Source organism: Halichondria panicea, chromosome 7, assembly GCF_963675165.1.
Source record: "Halichondria panicea chromosome 7, odHalPani1.1, whole genome shotgun sequence".
Taxonomy (NCBI): domain Eukaryota; kingdom Metazoa; phylum Porifera; class Demospongiae; order Suberitida; family Halichondriidae; genus Halichondria; species Halichondria panicea.
Genome location: NC_087383.1, coordinates 5699369 through 5715677, shown reverse-complemented (window position 1 = coordinate 5715677; position 16309 = coordinate 5699369). Strand labels below are relative to the sequence as shown.

The window sequence follows — 16309 nt, the reverse complement described above, 5'->3', positions numbered from 1 at the left end:
ATGTATAATAGAATAGCCTTGGCTATACAGCATGCATGCAGTAATTGACTATGAATCATCATAAACTCAAAATCATGATAATCTTTTATTGGCTATAATACAGTCTGTGCTTTTTAAGTAAGTTGAAGATCATTCAAAGTTGAATGTTGAAATGAGTACGGTATATAGAGGGTCATTTTCGTGGGCAAAATATATTCGTGGCTTTCGTGCACGTGGTTGAAGGTCGGACCACGAATGTTTTACCCACGAATGAAGCATGCTCACCTTCACTTGCATGCAGTGCAAGCTCCAACCACGAAAGTTAATAATAATATTTTTTATTATAAATAATTGCTGAACCAGAAATATTTTGTCCTCCGAAAATTACCCACTATATACGGTACTCACAATACAAGCCACTAACCACAAAGCTGTGACAGGCTGACAGCCACCTAGATCTAGACTCAGCTTTGTGGTTTAATGGCTTTGAATGATTGTCAACCTACTTGAAAAGCACTGTTACACTGTATAGTATACATGCAGTCATGCATGTATGAGAGTGTCAATATAACAGCATTATTATTATGTATATTAATTATTATACTACTAAAAAACTGATTCACAGTACGTATTGTGTGACGGTTTGATAATAGTAAACTGCATAATTATAATTAATTTTACACATTCAGTGCATGATCCTGATAGAGATAATTATGTCATCATCATCATTAAGTTTATCATTATAATTATATGGACTAATATAAATGTATTGTACAGGCTAAGATTATCCATTGAGTCAGCTCACTGCTGCAGATTCTGTTCTTGACATAATTATTTTTATGGGAGACGGGATTCACTTGCAGACAACTGGTCCATATAATAATGACAAGCGGTCTTAGTCTACACCCCTGAGAACTTCAACAGGTATACTAAGAACTCGCAGGGGGGAGAGAAAACAAAAAATGGAACAGACATTGGACAGGAGCCTCTACGTGGTCGAACAGCTTCATTTTCTCTTTCCATAGAAATGCAGTATAACTTATACACGCGCCAATCACGCATGCGCAAAAGAGTGACAACGCCTCTCGTTTGCAAATTGATCTATGCTTGAGCTGAGCCACCCTAATCTAACACTCTGAATTACCTTTTTATCAGTATGGATACTGGAGGACATGATAATGGAGAGGTACTGCCACTAGAAGGTGAGTGTATATATAATTTAGGAGGAAGCACTGTTTCTTTGTATCAGTATAATAATTATACTGATACAAATTATATTATATAGAGTTAAAATAATGCTATTGAATTATATATATAATTATACTGATATACAGTCTCATGCATTGTTTCAGATATTTAGAGTAGTACTATAATTATAATAGGATGAGTATAATTATAGAGTATATAGAGATTGTGAGAGTGTAGCTGTTTGTCCATTGTAGAGATATCTTTTTATCTGAGGCTCTATAATTATATTAAAGAAACTTATAAAATATAGCAACCTTTTAAGGCAATGTGTTTTGTTTATCTTGACACGTTGTTTATCACGTACAGAATATACTCTCGCTATTCCGGCTCTCTGAAGTACGGCCACCTAGATACACCAGCCATATTTGGTTTGGCACGGATTGCTAGCTAAATGTTTACTGCACATGCAAAACTTGCCCTGAAATGCTGCCACTCCGCTATTCCGTATACTGGCCATGCAGTGTTGCAATGGGCATGCGTACTGCTGGCTGCCCCAAAGTACGTTTATTACGGCCGGATATGACATTTTGGATGTGGTTTGGCATATAAAATTGGTTAAATAGAAAGCAGAATCATTCATTATCCTTCATTATCCTCGAGACAAAAACTGCAAAATTAGTCATTATATAGAATCGAGATAAGGTTGTTTTTAAGCTGCGGCTATTTTTTGAAATATACAGCGACCTCGCTATTCCGGCCAAGCTGCACTATCACTAGGATGGTCGGATTAACAAGAGTCTACTGTATACTGGCAGCCCCAAACTAGGTTTTTAATGTACATTTATTACGGCCAAATATGAAATTTTGGGTGTGAGTCAAGCTGCACTGTCCCATGGGTGGCCGGATTAATGAAAGTCTATATACTGTATACAAGCATATCACAAAAAGCTTTCAGTTGCAACGTATAATTATATTAAGTATACATTCAGGCATAATAACAACTGTCAATCATCTTTGTTTCTGTCACATTACTGCTTGTATATATACATCTCAGCTGCTCTGACAAACACTCTGTGGCTATATACTGCATGGAAAGGCAGCACCACCACTATAGATGGTGGGTATATTATTATACAGCGCCAATAATACACAAAATACCTCAATCAGATCTACCTGCTGTAGTTATATAACGGTGATTATGGAGTGCAATAATATTATGGGATTAATAGCAAGAGTATTAACGACCACCTTCAAAGAGCAACCATGCGCTTAGCTATATAACAGCCAAGAGCTCACGTCCAGATTGAAACTACTCAATGTAAAGCAACCTCTCAGGAGCGACCACCTCTCTACTCCGTATAATTATAACGAGCAGCTTTCTAGTCCCAATCAGCTTTAGCAATGAAAAATAACCACCCCAGAACGAACAGCCACACCCAGAATTAGCAGAAAATTATTACAACCGTGAAAGCTTAGCTCAGTATATAGCTTGTCCCTACATGTATAGCCTTTTCAAAGCTTGTATGAGCTAAAGAAGCAGTTAGCAAAGCGCCAGGATTCATTTGCAGTAAGAAATGACTCAGAGAGCATACATATCTGCATGGAAATTGAAACCTTGCAAGGAAGACCACCTCTCTATATAATGGCCAAAAGGCTGTTACCCGATGGTGTCCATTTTATGGAGGTTCCACTGTATTGATTTCTTCGAGTTCTCTACAACATTAATTTATTATTTTTCAGCCATTAATTACGGATTGAATTTATGCCATCGCTTTCATCCATGGTCGATCAATTGTATATAGTACAGTGCATGCATGTGTGCATGTATTTTTAGCAAAGCTATAAGCTACAAACAAGGGCGTATATATGAAGAGAAGAGGGCATGCAGCAACTACAATCTATCGTATTACAAATGGGTGGGGGTTTAATAATTATGTCTAAACATAGTAAAGAATGTATTGCACGTGCATTTTATACTCTGACTAGCCTTTATTCCCTATAGTGGGCGGTTGACTAACTCATGGCTAAATATAGCATATCCTGCTGACTTATCAATAATACGACGTATATACACGGTATACATTGTGAGTTGCATGCCCTCTTCTCTTCATACGCCCTTGCTACAAACATAAGCATGCTCTCATAGTTACATGAAACATGCAGTGCAGCTTTGCAGCTCTTCCTCACTCCTGCAGCCTGCAGCTATACCAAATTATAACTATTATTATACACAGTAAAAACATATTGGTTACAGTAACATAAATAAAAGCGCATCTTGTGAAATTTAATGTATAGTAATGACATACATTTCTGTCATTTTTATACATCTCATAATTATATTGCTGTGTATACACTGTTCTATATAATAGTGCCTATAATTATACGGCAGAGCTATATATACATGTAACTAATTCAGAAATAAGATTTTGCTACCCATACATGCACGACGCAGCACGAGTCTGAAGAGACTGCATGCAAGAGCTTACTATATAATACATAACTCATATATAGCGAAGTATTATTCTGCACATCCACATCCAAGGAACTAGAAGCTTATATAATTAAACACACACAGACACATGCTTGCATGCATGCATATAATTATACATGCACATGCACACACATCCAAATGCATACAATATATACCTTGCTTGCGCATACACACCGAGGCATAATTTGTGGGCAAGCGAGCAGTTTAGAGGCGTATATCAGTTTAACAAACACATTCCAGGAAATCGTGAATAGTGTGTGCAACGGATATTTATTGAGGCATGAATCTCATTAGTGGAATCGTCAAAACACCCCTTTCTTTGAAAGGAAATGCATCCTTGAGGTATGAATCATTCTGCTCTCTATTTAATTTTATCTGCCAAACTACACCCAAAACGTCATAATTATCCGGCCATAATACAGTGGAACCTCTTATAACGAACTCTCTAAATAGCGAATCCCTCCGTAATAGCGACAGCATGCCCTGTACCAACTGCTTTTACTATCTAACTAGTGTACTTGCAACCCTGAATAGCGGACACCTCTAAACTCCAGACAACGGACAAGTCTGCCCGAAAGACACATTCAAAGCAAAATCCTATAACACGAAGGGTGTGGTTTTAGATCTAGTTGATCTACAATAATGGCGTCCCCTATACCTGCTGCTCCACAGCAGCTTCAAGGAATCTAGATATCATGCATGCCTACCATGATCCCATGCACGCATGCAGTTGTTGGGGATGTGTTGCTGCTTAAAACTCAGTAGACATGTATGCAGTACGTTGCAGTGTGGACTTGAAACATTGTTCAATGGTCATGACCATGCTCTCCTATTCTCACATTTCTTGGCAAGAGGACTGCTGCGTGGGATTATTATAGATGCATGACGACAGTCCACTCGCATTAATCGATATTCGCTAACATCGATCTGTAATAATTATAATTATTATGTTCCCCAAGACCATGGCTATACATAGACTCGCCAGGCAGCCCTTCCTCGGGGTAAGGGACTGGTGGATTGCCTATCTGAGAGTTGTGCCGGTGGAATTTTAATGAGTTGCATGACAATATGTATGACATCATCGTGTGGTTTGTAATGTCTGATATGCGTGGGTTGTAAATAGCTACACAATTACAAATAAGCCCCTCTTGCTTAGTTTGTGGCAGAGAAACCAAGAAACATTGAGACTGGTGGTAGAAGGCTATACTGTCAAGCCCTTTCCATCCCCAGACTGGAAAGATTTTCTCCAATGTAAGACAAGTGGTGAGAATTTGTCTCAATTGCAGCTTGATTGATAAGCTCTGCTTGGTCGCTTAATCTTGCACTAGCACAGTCTTGCCCATCCATTATTTTGTTATATCATGCATTCTACCACAAAGAAATTAATTAAGCAATACTGTGGGCGTAAGAATGTCACATGACATTGATACTGCACTCTGATTGGTCATTACCAGATTCAGGTAATGGCACAACTCTCAGATAGGCAATCCACCAGCACCTTACGCCAAGGAAGGGCTGGCTGGCGAGTCTAGGCTATACACGTATAGCTACTGATTCAATTTATCGAAGCCATTATTGTCTAATAACACATTTAGGGTAACGTATAACCTTATGGTATTATTATAACCGGCCTCCCAATAAAGGACACCTCTGAATAGTGCACAAAACCTCTGGCACCAACTTGTCCGTTATTCAGAGGTTCTACCGTAAAATTATAAGCGTATAATATTACATTGAAGTTTGTGGCAGCCAGTATACTGGCTGGTATGCGGAATAGCGAGTGGCCGCATTTCAAGGCGAGTTTTGGTAAACATCTAGCTATAGCAATTAACCGCCACCAAAATAATGGCCGGTATATCGAGGTAGTCATACTTCAGAGAACCTTCATGAATAGCGAGAGTCTACTGTATATCACTACCTGTTTATAACTCGTTCGATAACTTCCAACAAGCTTGTACACAATGTATCTCACTACAATACCACCCGTTACTTCTATTTCAACCGTATAGTAAGGCTTTGGAATGTGCTGCCCACTAGACCTACCTATATTTCGTCTATCTTAATTTGTCACTTCACAAAACACTTAAGCCACTTCGATCCTCAAATTCCCTATACTTTTCACTATACCAATGCCCCTGTAGCAGCTGTAGCAGATGTATCGCAAATAACAAGATGCTCATAGACCATAATTATAATCTATATAAGGCAATGATTAGATCGATTAGAAAACAGTTGCCTTCAAAGATCGCCTACTATAACTAGCCTATTATTTTTCAACCACTGTCTCATTTGCAGTTAAAGCAGTCCATGCAAGTACAGTAGACTCTCGTTAATCCGGCCACCCTTGGGACCATGCAGCTTGGCCGGAATAGCGAGGTGGCCGTACTTTAGATAATTAGCCGCGGCTTAAAAACGACCTTACCTCGAATCTAATCACTGATTTGCAGTTCTTGTCTCGAGGATAATGAAAGATAATGAATCATTCTGCTCTCTATTTAAGTGTAATCCAATATTATTTACTAAACCACACCCAAAACATCATATCCGGCCGTAATACACATATAAAATTACATTGAAACGTTATTTGGGACAGCCAGCACTGGCCGGTAAACGGAATAGCGAGTGGCCGTACTTCAGGGTGAGTTTTGTGCAGTAAACATAGAGGTAGCATTCCGTGCCAAACCAAATGGCCGGTATATCGAGGTGGCCGTACTTCAGAGAGCCGGAATAGCGAGAGTCTACTGTATTACTTAAACAGCTCAATTTTGTGTCCACACACACACCAATCACTCTACCCCTGCTGGCGCGCTCCGCACGCACGAGGTATACAATAAGTTCATATACTGTGTGTATGTAATGTCTTATAATTATAATAATTCTGTGTTTCAGGTTTGACCATTAAAACACTGAAGAGAAAAACTAGAGTCACTGACGAGCAGCTTGATACGAGAATAGAAGAAACTGACCTTCCCAAATTATCGTTATATTTCGATAACACCCATGACGGCTATCTTGAGAAGCTGGGCCTGTCATCTGGACAGCAACTGATGTGAAGAGTCATGCATACGTACACGGCACTCAGGCTGGAATGTTGCTGGCTCTGAAATACTGGCTGGACAGAGTTCTTGCCGAAGGCACATTCAGAGCTCTGCTACTTATCCTAATCTCCCTGGACAAAGGAGACGTTGCTATCAAGGTGGCACAGTACTTGTCAGCCAAAAGTGAGTAGCTACTGAACAGAGAGGGATCATTGGATGGATACAAAATGCTAGTATAATTAGGAGGGTTGTCTGTCCTATAAGCCTGCATTGAAGCACTGCAGATGCTGATGCTTCAGTCAAAGCTACAAAACGTAGCTACTAGAGTAAGCAACCGATTATCGAACACGTGCTATTTTCGAACGCTTGTTCTCGAGGACAGCGGCTCAGAGCACTAAGCTGATAGTACCTTAGGTATAGACAAGGTAAAGCTCTATACAAGTCCAAACTCACGGACAACAAAAAGCTTCTTCGGTGGAGTGACATGCAGGGCCAAATACTCAACTATTGGAACAGATTTAGCGAACATAGCCACGATTTTTTGAACTCTCTCTCTCTCGTATCAACAGAATGTTCTAAGCAGCTAGCTACAATGCATGACCGTAATTTACAACTAGTAAACTATGTCCAGCTGTGGTTTCGAGGTCTGACTGCAAACCGTTAGATATAAGCTTAAATGGTGGCCTCTTGAAAAAGTCCAGTGTTGCCATCAAAATCCAAACGATTAATTTATCATAATCTTCATTTTTTTTAAAGTTGCAGTCTTATGTCATGGCTACACTGGAGATTATAAAGAAAAATGCATAATCGTTCGGATTTTGATGGCAATACTGCACTTTTTCAAGAGGCCACCGGCTTGCAGTCAGACCTCGAACCAGAGCTTGTTAGAGATACTATTGACAATGCATATTCTAGGTATCTAGTCCCCACTCATAGGAGGCTGTAATGAAGATTGAAGAACACATCGAATCAATGTGTAAGCTACTTATCTGAGTCATAATACAATGTACAGTTATACGGCTAGTAGTATATCACATGCAATACTCGAATTTAAGTGTCATTTTTATCTCTATACAACAGGTGATGATCGAATTATTACCAACCTAATCGCAAAAATCAATACTCTGGAGACTACGTTCCAAGAGCTGACAAAAGAAGCCCTCAAACGACTCAAGCAATCTGGTGTTAGCGTCGACGATTTCTATGCTAGCATAACAAACATGAAACAATCGCTGAAATATCTCTCTGGAAAATACGTTCGGGAATGCTTCAAGAAAGTGCAAACGCTAGCAAAGATTTGGGGCGAGCTGAATCATTTTTGGGATTTCTTGAACTATGAGCTTTTCCAACATGTTGTTCGAGTCATGTTCACTGAAGCAGGCAATCCTTTACTGAGCCAACTAGCCGAGTATGAGAGTGATATGGATGGATTCTTGTCTTTAACAAAACTTTGTGATTACTTCAAAGTGTGGCCGTGTACCATTGATAATCCCCAAGCAAAGGAAGTCAGGGAACTAAAGAAAGTTGTATTGAGGGTGAATAAAAACTGGGACGATTGCACACTACGTGACATTAAGAACATCTCCAGTACTTTTGCTCAAGGGTTCTTCTTGCCACGTGAATTCTTGCTAGTAGCTGGTATTGGTAAAAGCAGTGTGTCCATCCTCTGGTCCGTCCCTCCTTCTCTGGCCAACTCAATAGAGGAAAAGGTGAAACAAGGAAAGGAGCACTTCTTAGCAGACAATGGCTTTCTATCCATCACCATCGATGGTGTCCAGGTCTACCCTCTTACTCCAATAAAACAGGCCTCTCTACAACTGATGAGAATGTACACGTTAACAAATAAACCCAAAAACCTTCTGCATCCTTACAAACTAGCTCAAATTACAAAAGAAGAATTCCAAGGTTATGATGCATATACAAAGCGCACACTGCAAGGAGATAAAGATGACATTCACTACGATAAATCACCAACAACTCTCAGCACTCTTGGCCATCTTCCCGATGACTCCCCTGCTCGACTGGTCCTAGTGGAGGGAGCTCCTGGTGTGGGCAAAATAACATTCAGTCTCGAGGCTTGTATCAAGTGGGCCAATAAAGAGCTGCTTAAAGACACTGCGATACTCTTCTTGCTGCCATTGAGAGACCGTAACGTTCAGAACATAAACAATATCGACGAATTAGTAGCCCTCATCATTAATTCTAGAGACAAGTCACTAGTGGAAGAGCTGGAAGCCAACAAAGGTGCTGGTACTGCCTTCTGGTTGGACGGCTGGGATGAGATTGCCTCCACCCTTCATGGTCAATCATCCTTCTTTGATGATCTAGTGTCTGGAGAAATCCTACCCAAAGCTAGAGTGATTGTGACAAGTCGACCCTGGGCCACTGAAAACATCAAGAAACGACAACCCTCACAGCACATTGAGATTGTAGCGTCTGTCCAAGACCAGATGGATTGGGTGATAGAGCTGAAGAAACAATCTCCACCAAAGACTTCTACCCTCCTAGACCAGTTCTTGAAATATTTGGATGAGACCCCTGCTATCAAAGGCCACATGCACACCCCCTTAGCTACCAGCATCACCTTGTTGGTCTACCAGTGGTGCCAAGAGTCAAGCTTTGCCTTACCAACAATGGTGACCCAGCTGTACACCGCCTACACTTGCTTCTGTATTCATGGGTACCTGGACAAGCACCCTCACTTTGAGCCCAAGCTATGGAAAACCAATAACTTTAGCGATCTCTCCCAGCCTTTGAAATCGTTCTTCTATAGCCTTTCTCAACTTGGTTTGCGTGGCCTACTCAATAATGTACCACGACTGGTTTTCCCTGATCTTCCCGATCATCTCAGACTGGAGACTTTGGGACTGATGCAGACAGTGGACCCTCTATACACCAATGAGAAGTCTGCTGTAGTTAGCTATCACTTCAACCACCTCACACTCCAAGAATATCTAGCTGCATTTTCGCTCTCACAGATGAGCGATGAAGAAAGAAGTGCGATTAATCAGAGGCGTGTCAATGATGGCCACTTCACTGAGGTCCTGAGGTTTCTCAGTGGACTAACCAAATCCTCTCCCATCCTCAGAGATCACATGAGGAGAATGCTCAATTCATTGAAAGACAAAGACATATTGACCGTCTTTCACTGGCTGTTTGTGGGAGGTGACAAAACTTCCATTGCTGAAGTTCTTGGAGAGAGTAGAATCACAGTTCACTCAACCTATTCCTGGTCTGCTCTTGACTATTTTGTGACTGGCTACTGCATTGCTCGATCCAACTGTGCATGGGATATTGATTTCAACCGCTCATACATGGGAGATGAGAAGATGACTCCATTCTTTCAAGCACTGTGCAGTGTCGATGGAGAGCAGGGAAATGCTTCCATCACATCAATAGATTTTAGCTTGAATGATCTCACCTCACAAAGCCTCCAATACATGCATGACATTCCTGGCTGCTCACGTATTACATCACCTGAAAACCCTGGATGTATCCTACAACAATCTTGATGGTACTGCTGTTGACAACATTTCCCAGACCGTCCCTCAGAGTCACATGCCTCAACTGGAAGAGCTTGATCTGAGCGGCAATCGTAACATCAATAGAGCTGCATCTCTTGTATCAGCCCTCTGTGACCACACAAGTTTGAAGAAGCTGAATTTATCTCGGACAAATATCACTAAAGAAGATTGTCAACAATTAGCTCGACTGATGTGTTCTAGTCAGTATCTTGAATCGTTGGATGTCAGTGACAACTCTCTCTCCTCTGACAGTGTCCACATTCTGTTCAGTGGACTACAGCAAAATAGCTCTCTGGATATCGGGCTAAAAGACAAACTTATTCGAAACTGTTCACTAAAGAAACTGAATTTGTCTGGCAATCTACTAGGAGACAGTGAAGTAACTTATCTCGGTAAAGAACTAGAAACAAACAAAACAATCACTAAACTAGAATTACAAAGCTGTTCCATGACTACCATTGGAGGAGCAGCACTGGCCTCATCTCTGATGATCAACTCAACAATAGAGGTGCTGGACATTAGCCGCAATTCTTTAGGAGGAGAAGCCATTCAAAAGTTTTCAGAGCTATTACAACGTAACAAGACACTCAAGAGTCTATTTATTTACGATGATAACTCATTAACTCAATCGGATATCGATACCCTCCTCAACAGTGCAACAGACAATCAAACTTTGACTGAACTGAGACTGCCACTGAAATTTAGAGTCAAGGAGACCAACAAAAGAGTGAATTGGATTTAGTTTCAATCATTATATCAATGCTGTATATTTGATCAACTGTCACGAGACATAAATAATAGAGATTACTAAGTTAGCTATATAATTATTATTTACACTGTTCAGTGATGTCTACATTTCCGATCATTACGACATAATTAATGATGAATTGATGATTATTACATATAATTATACAGAAAGTTCACTGTCACGCATGAATCAGCCACGGCTCCTCTAAATCACTCAACTGCATGACGATTAATGGAATGGCCTCTCCTTGTCGACATCCGCTCTATATACTAGTTTCAGATTAGCCTTCAGCTGTACACTCACTATATTGTCCTGTTTTTTTGTAATCACCTGTATGTACATGTATGCTGAGAAACAATAATATTATTATTATTATTATATTATTATTATTATTATATAACGTGTAAGTGTGCTGGTTATGACTACTACAAAATAGGTATAGACCTTGAAATATAAGTGAGTTGCACGGACTAAGCACAGTTACTTGTAGTTTATTATGCACAGTCTGAGTGGCGGTAGAAATAGATATTGTTGTGGTGGCCTCGATTAAATCATAGATTGAAGAGAGAGGGATAGGAAACGGAGTGGTGCACGTGATGATTTTACATTGAATCTGCAGTGGAGCCTCGAAAATTATCCGCGCTACTCCCTATGAAATAAGCACACTTTTGCCGGGTAACTCCCAAAGCGAGACATAATCTCTTTCAGCAACTTAAAACACGCCTAGTCCGTGTAGTACTTGCTAATGACTGACCACACCCAGTAAAAAGAGACTTTCCAATAAAGTTATATGTTCCCAAGGCTGTTTTAGAGCTATTGGAACATGTAACGTGTAAGCGTGCTGGTTATGACTACTACAATAGGTATAGACCTTGAAATATAAGTGAGTTGCACGGACTAAGCACAGTTACTTGTAGTTTATTATGCACTGAGTGTAGAAATAGATATTGTTGTGATGGCCTCGATTAAACCGCACCGTAGCGCGGATGTTACTCGAGATACAAACCGTTTCCTATCCCTCTAACTCTTCAATCTATGATTAAATCACAGTGTAAGATTTGTTGACGTCATCACGGTCATGCATGCACGCATGCGCTAAGTTGTTTGTTTACTTGGTGAGGTCACAAACAGCTTAGCAAAAAGGAACAAAGCCGAATAAATGCAAAGATGTCTTCTGGAGGATTCTTCACAGGCAAGATAATTATCTAGTCAATATAACACACCAGATTATACAAACATTTTTCGCACTATTAAAGCTTTACAATTCCACTCCCCCCCCCCCCCCCCACCCCACCCCCCTCTCCATATGTACACGTACACACACACACACACAACACACAGCCACTGGTGGTGGCTATGCAGTGACTCCTGGCTACCAACCAGTAGGCTTTGACTCTCCTCCTGCGTATGCTTCTAACCCCAGTGCACCCCCTCCCAATGGTCAGCCAGCTCCTCAATATCCTGGCAACCAATTGCCTCCCTACTACTATCCACAAGCACCCAGAGGGCCTCCACAACAAGTTAATGACTGCTATATATAAATTATGTATACTGTTACAAGTAGTTGGGCATGCATGGCGCAGGAGATCGGGTTAGGGTTAGGAGATTTGTTCTGTGTAAGTGTATTAAACCAACCAGGTGAACAATTCTGCAATCTGATAGGGTTCCCTATACAGTGGCGGCAGAACAAATCCAAGATAAGCTTGCAACCCGACCAACTATAAGCATTCAATATACATTGTACACTTACATCGAAATGCTTTATATATTATAGATCTTATAAAATCCTTCCCTAAACTGCCATAACACTCTTCCCAAACACAGCAGTGTGCCCAGTATCCCCAAGCAGGCTATGTTCAACAACAGAGTAGTAACAACGTGGTGGTCGTCCAACAGTCAGCTGCTGCATTTCCAGTGGTAGTACGACCAGATGGCTATCAACCAGAGGCTGGACAAGCTGCTCTTGTCTTTGCTATGATCATCACTATCTTTTCTCTCATCTTTGGTTGTTGGTGGAGCGTTGTGTGCAGCATACCAGGGATTGTGTTTGCAAATTCTGTGAGTTACTTTGTCTAAGATAAGGATCACGAATTTGAGCTTTCTTCATACCAATGTCACTATATACATCACTATAATTATACATCACGCTATTTTTAATAGTTTAGTCCACTATAGTATAGCCTCGAGACCAGGCCGATTACAATACGGCCTGGTCTCTATTCTGGGTGACTCGTATACCTTTGTAAAATTATACCGTAAACTAGTTTGTTTACTAGTTTCTTTCCGTATTAATTTTAACAAATACTTGTCTCCTGTAAAGCTGTGGCTTATGCTCTCTATTGCGTTGTCGAGAAGACTTGCTGACTAGCTGTGGCCCTCTAGGTGTTGTCGAGAAGGCTTGCACACTAGTCTGAAGCCAGAAGAAGCTCTCATTTGCAACAGAAACCAAGTTCAAAACACCACGACCATCCAACCATCATAGAGGTAGATGAGAGCCTCTTCTGGTTTCAGACTAGTGTGCAAGCCTTCTCGACAACACCATAGAGTGCCACAGCTAGCTAGCTAGGCTATAAAGCATAGTAGATAGTACGTATAGGCGCGTATGGACCACGCCTATGATTAATTACACATGCAATAGATACCAGGCCATATTTTAATCGGCCTGGATTCGAGGCTAAGTACAGTACGGATGTCTATCTTCTTACCGGCAGGCTACGAGTGCTGGTATCCATGGCAACCTTGAGGGTGTCCGTTCAAACAACCACCTCTCCTACGGGTGCACTATTGGAGCTATTGTTGGAGCTGTCGTGGGTGTGGGGGCTATTGTGGGGCTCGTGTTTGGGCTAACAACAAATCGAAACACCTGCTATTATAACTACTACTACTGCTACTAAGGAGCAAGGGAACAGTGAACTGTGAACTATTGTGATATTAACTTTACTATTACTTTTTTGCCTATACCTTATATGCTTATAATTATACTACCATTTGATTGCTTATTATTATTATATAATTCGTCATGAGTGAGTGTTGGAGTTATCTTTGCATTCTCGTCATACAAAAACCGATTAATTTTAGGCAGGGGGTACCCCTAGCTCTCCCCCCTGTATGACATGTACAGTCATGCACCCTATAATGAAAGAGCATTCTCCTCACGTGATCTCTATAGTGGTATTATCGATTGTCTCCTTGGATGCATGAGGGTACATGCTTTTGGGTAAAATCACTTCAATCATTTAATCACAATTGAAAAATTAAAATTAAGCAGAAATAACACGCATGCACTAACTAGTGTAGCACATGCAAGTCCACTTGTTCCTTGACTCTAGCTACTACACTATCAATGTCTCCTGTAATGTCCACTGTCACGCATGAATGCCACGGCTCCTCTAAATCACTCAACTGAGAGTCCAGTAGTGACAATGGCATGAAATGGCCTCTCCTTGTCGACAACCGCTCCAGTATAACTTCACGAGTACCTCGGAGGTAAACAAAGATAGTCTGGTTTGTGTCAGATTGTTTATGTCCGGATAGAATATCTCTGTATTGTTGCTTGAGAGCAGAGCACGCCATCACACCACTCACACCCCTCACACTGTCACAACGCCCACTCTCCCACGAGGCTAGTCGAGTGTGCAGTAGCTGCAACCAGGGTAGGCGATCCTGTATAGAGGTTACATGCAGGAAGAGAATTAATATTGTACTTAGCAAGTCACTAAAATTAATTTGTAAATTACGTTGATCCAATATGTCTATATAATTCATAATTTCTACGACACCATACTTGAACCATTATAATTGTATATGGCCAGTTGATAATAATAATATGAACTTTGATGACACTAATTGAAAGGTATAAGATTTGGGTAAATCGTTGATATTGGATCCACGGAAGTCAAGTTATGGCAGCTAAACGAGTCCCCGAACCATTGATTAAACAAAGGGGGAGGGAGTTGTAATTTACACGACCAATCAGGGTTTCATGCATACATAGGGAGGAGGTCTGGGATTTCCCCCTCCCTGAAAAATTAATGACAATTAAAATGTGATTTTTCAGGAGAAAATGTCTAGAATCTAGAAAATGTGATAGTTTGAAACAAAAAATCCAGATGCGTTTAAATCCAAAATTTCGTCTGAGCCATTAATCCACTCCTATAATTAGTAGAAATAATTAATAAATTAACCTTCAAACTTAATGATGCTGGCTCACACATCTTAAAACAAATCTGGCCAGCTCATATCATACGTACCAGATCAGTTAAAGATTCCCCTCGTCTCATCTTCTCCACATTACTGGCAGGATGGACGTCATCAGCATCACAAAACTCAACTCCATACTGTAGAGTGGGATGTGTATTTGTTAGAATCATGTGGTTTGGCCACTGGAGGTAAGGGGATGAAGATTGTAATGCACCTACATACCGTACTTATTCGATTTAAGGCGACCCTCCAAATATGCGACACCCTCGATCTTAGGCAATTTTCTGATCTCTAAAAGTAGCAACTGCTGTGTTGACAACTTTTTTTATGTCGCGTCCTAAATAGAGGTCAAACCACAGTCTCGATTCCAGGCTGCAAGAAACAATGTAATTTAAGGGGCCTATAATCAAGGATAGTAGAGTAACCTCCAATTAGATGCAACCCTCTAAATATGCGACACCAGGACTTCAATGTAATTTTAAAAGAAACGACCTCTGGCTTCATAATCTGGCTTTGTAATTATTTAAAAGTGTCGCCTTGAATCGAAAAAGTATGGTATATATCAATGTGCTAGCTGCCCAACTACCCTGAGACGGACGGGGGAATTTGATTCTAATTTGACTTGACATTTGGGTCCCACACTGACTGGGGGATTTGACCTTAGCCTTGCGTGGTTAATTTTATAACCTGTTTGATGTGTGTAACTGCTTGAGGCTCAAAAACCTATTGACGGTGAAATGGGAACTGAAATCAAAGATTTCTTGGGTCCTACGGAATATTTATCAACTATTGGATTTGAAGACATAATTCTCTCCACCATAAATTATGGGGAAATTGATCTGGGGTATAGTCAGATCCCTCATATGTTAGGCCGATCCCTCCTGGGGGGCTGGGGTAGTGGGGTGACACGTACATTGCATTGATAGGTGCAAAGTGGAAGTGAATGGAGTGCATATTGACCTGACAACATAACATTTTCAACTAATTATGTATGTACCTCAATAGCCAAAGCCTTGCCAATAGTCGACCTGTGTAGAGAAATAATTAATCATGTATAATCATGTAATTCATTGACTTACTTTCCACAGCCACACACTCCCATAACCACCAGCACAACCATTGCGACCACGCCCACCTACAA

General features: G+C 40.7%; 3 protein-coding genes across 6 annotated transcripts; 2 read left to right on the top strand and 1 right to left on the bottom strand.

Annotated features, from left to right (window-relative positions):
- The first annotated feature begins 1055 nt into the window (after positions 1-1055).
- Positions 1056-10883, top strand: LOC135338460 (uncharacterized). Of its 3 annotated transcripts, none has more exons than XM_064534600.1 (3): positions 1056-1181; positions 6548-6879; positions 7777-10883. In XM_064534600.1, exons 2-3 carry the CDS (start codon positions 6747-6749, stop codon positions 10206-10208), a joined length of 2565 nt encoding a protein of 854 aa, XP_064390670.1. In that variant the 5' UTR covers positions 1056-1181; positions 6548-6746; the 3' UTR covers positions 10209-10883. The 3 variants fall into 3 exon arrangements, with proteins under 3 accessions (XP_064390670.1, XP_064390669.1, XP_064390671.1); XM_064534599.1 differs by lacking the exon at positions 1056-1181 and adding an exon at positions 4756-4909; XM_064534601.1 differs by lacking the exon at positions 1056-1181 and adding an exon at positions 7633-7672 and having other exon boundaries at positions 6775-6879.
- Positions 10884-12000: 1117 nt separating this feature from the next.
- Positions 12001-13988, top strand: LOC135338522 (cell death-inducing p53-target protein 1 homolog). Of its 2 annotated transcripts, none has more exons than XM_064534695.1 (4): positions 12001-12160; positions 12310-12488; positions 12796-13026; positions 13680-13988. In XM_064534695.1, exons 1-4 carry the CDS (start codon positions 12136-12138, stop codon positions 13860-13862), a joined length of 618 nt encoding a protein of 205 aa, XP_064390765.1. In that variant the 5' UTR covers positions 12001-12135; the 3' UTR covers positions 13863-13988. The 2 variants fall into 2 exon arrangements, with proteins under 2 accessions (XP_064390765.1, XP_064390764.1); XM_064534694.1 differs by having other exon boundaries at positions 12793-13026.
- Positions 13989-14179: 191 nt separating this feature from the next.
- Positions 14180-16303, bottom strand: LOC135338534 (probable gluconokinase). Its single transcript, XM_064534708.1, has 4 exons — positions 16248-16303; positions 16166-16196; positions 15219-15305; positions 14180-14631 (listed from the first exon to the last, which is right to left on the bottom strand). The coding sequence occupies exons 1-4, from the start codon at positions 16286-16288 to the stop codon at positions 14257-14259; spliced, it is 534 nt and encodes a 177-aa protein (XP_064390778.1). The 5' UTR covers positions 16289-16303; the 3' UTR covers positions 14180-14256.
- Between the last annotated feature and the right edge of the window lie 6 nt (positions 16304-16309).

What these genes read in the sequence shown, in the direction of transcription:
- LOC135338460 (XM_064534600.1), top strand. Translation starts at nt 6,747, where the DNA reads ATGTTGCTGGCTCTGAAATACTGGCTGGACAGAGTTCTTGCCGAAGGC. An exon ending in ACAGTACTTGTCAGCCAAAA is followed by an intron (nt 6,880 to 7,776) that starts GTGAGTAGCTAC and finishes TCTATACAACAG; the next exon opens with GTGATGATCGAATTATTACC.
- LOC135338522 (XM_064534694.1), top strand. Translation starts at nt 12,136, where the DNA reads ATGTCTTCTGGAGGATTCTTCACAG. An exon ending in TTCTGGAGGATTCTTCACAG is followed by an intron (nt 12,161 to 12,309) that starts GCAAGATAATTA and finishes CACAACACACAG; the next exon opens with CCACTGGTGGTGGCTATGCA. An exon ending in GGATTGTGTTTGCAAATTCT is followed by an intron (nt 13,027 to 13,679) that starts GTGAGTTACTTT and finishes TCTTACCGGCAG; the next exon opens with GCTACGAGTGCTGGTATCCA.
- LOC135338534 (XM_064534708.1), bottom strand. Translation starts at nt 16,288, where the DNA reads ATGGTTGTGCTGGTGGTTATGGGAGTGTGTGGCTGTGGAAA. An exon ending in GCAAGGCTTTGGCTATTGAG is followed by an intron (nt 15,306 to 16,165) that starts GTACATACATAA and finishes CCCACTCTACAG; the next exon opens with TATGGAGTTGAGTTTTGTGA. An exon ending in GGGAATCTTTAACTGATCTG is followed by an intron (nt 14,632 to 15,218) that starts GTACGTATGATA and finishes ACCTCTATACAG; the next exon opens with GATCGCCTACCCTGGTTGCA.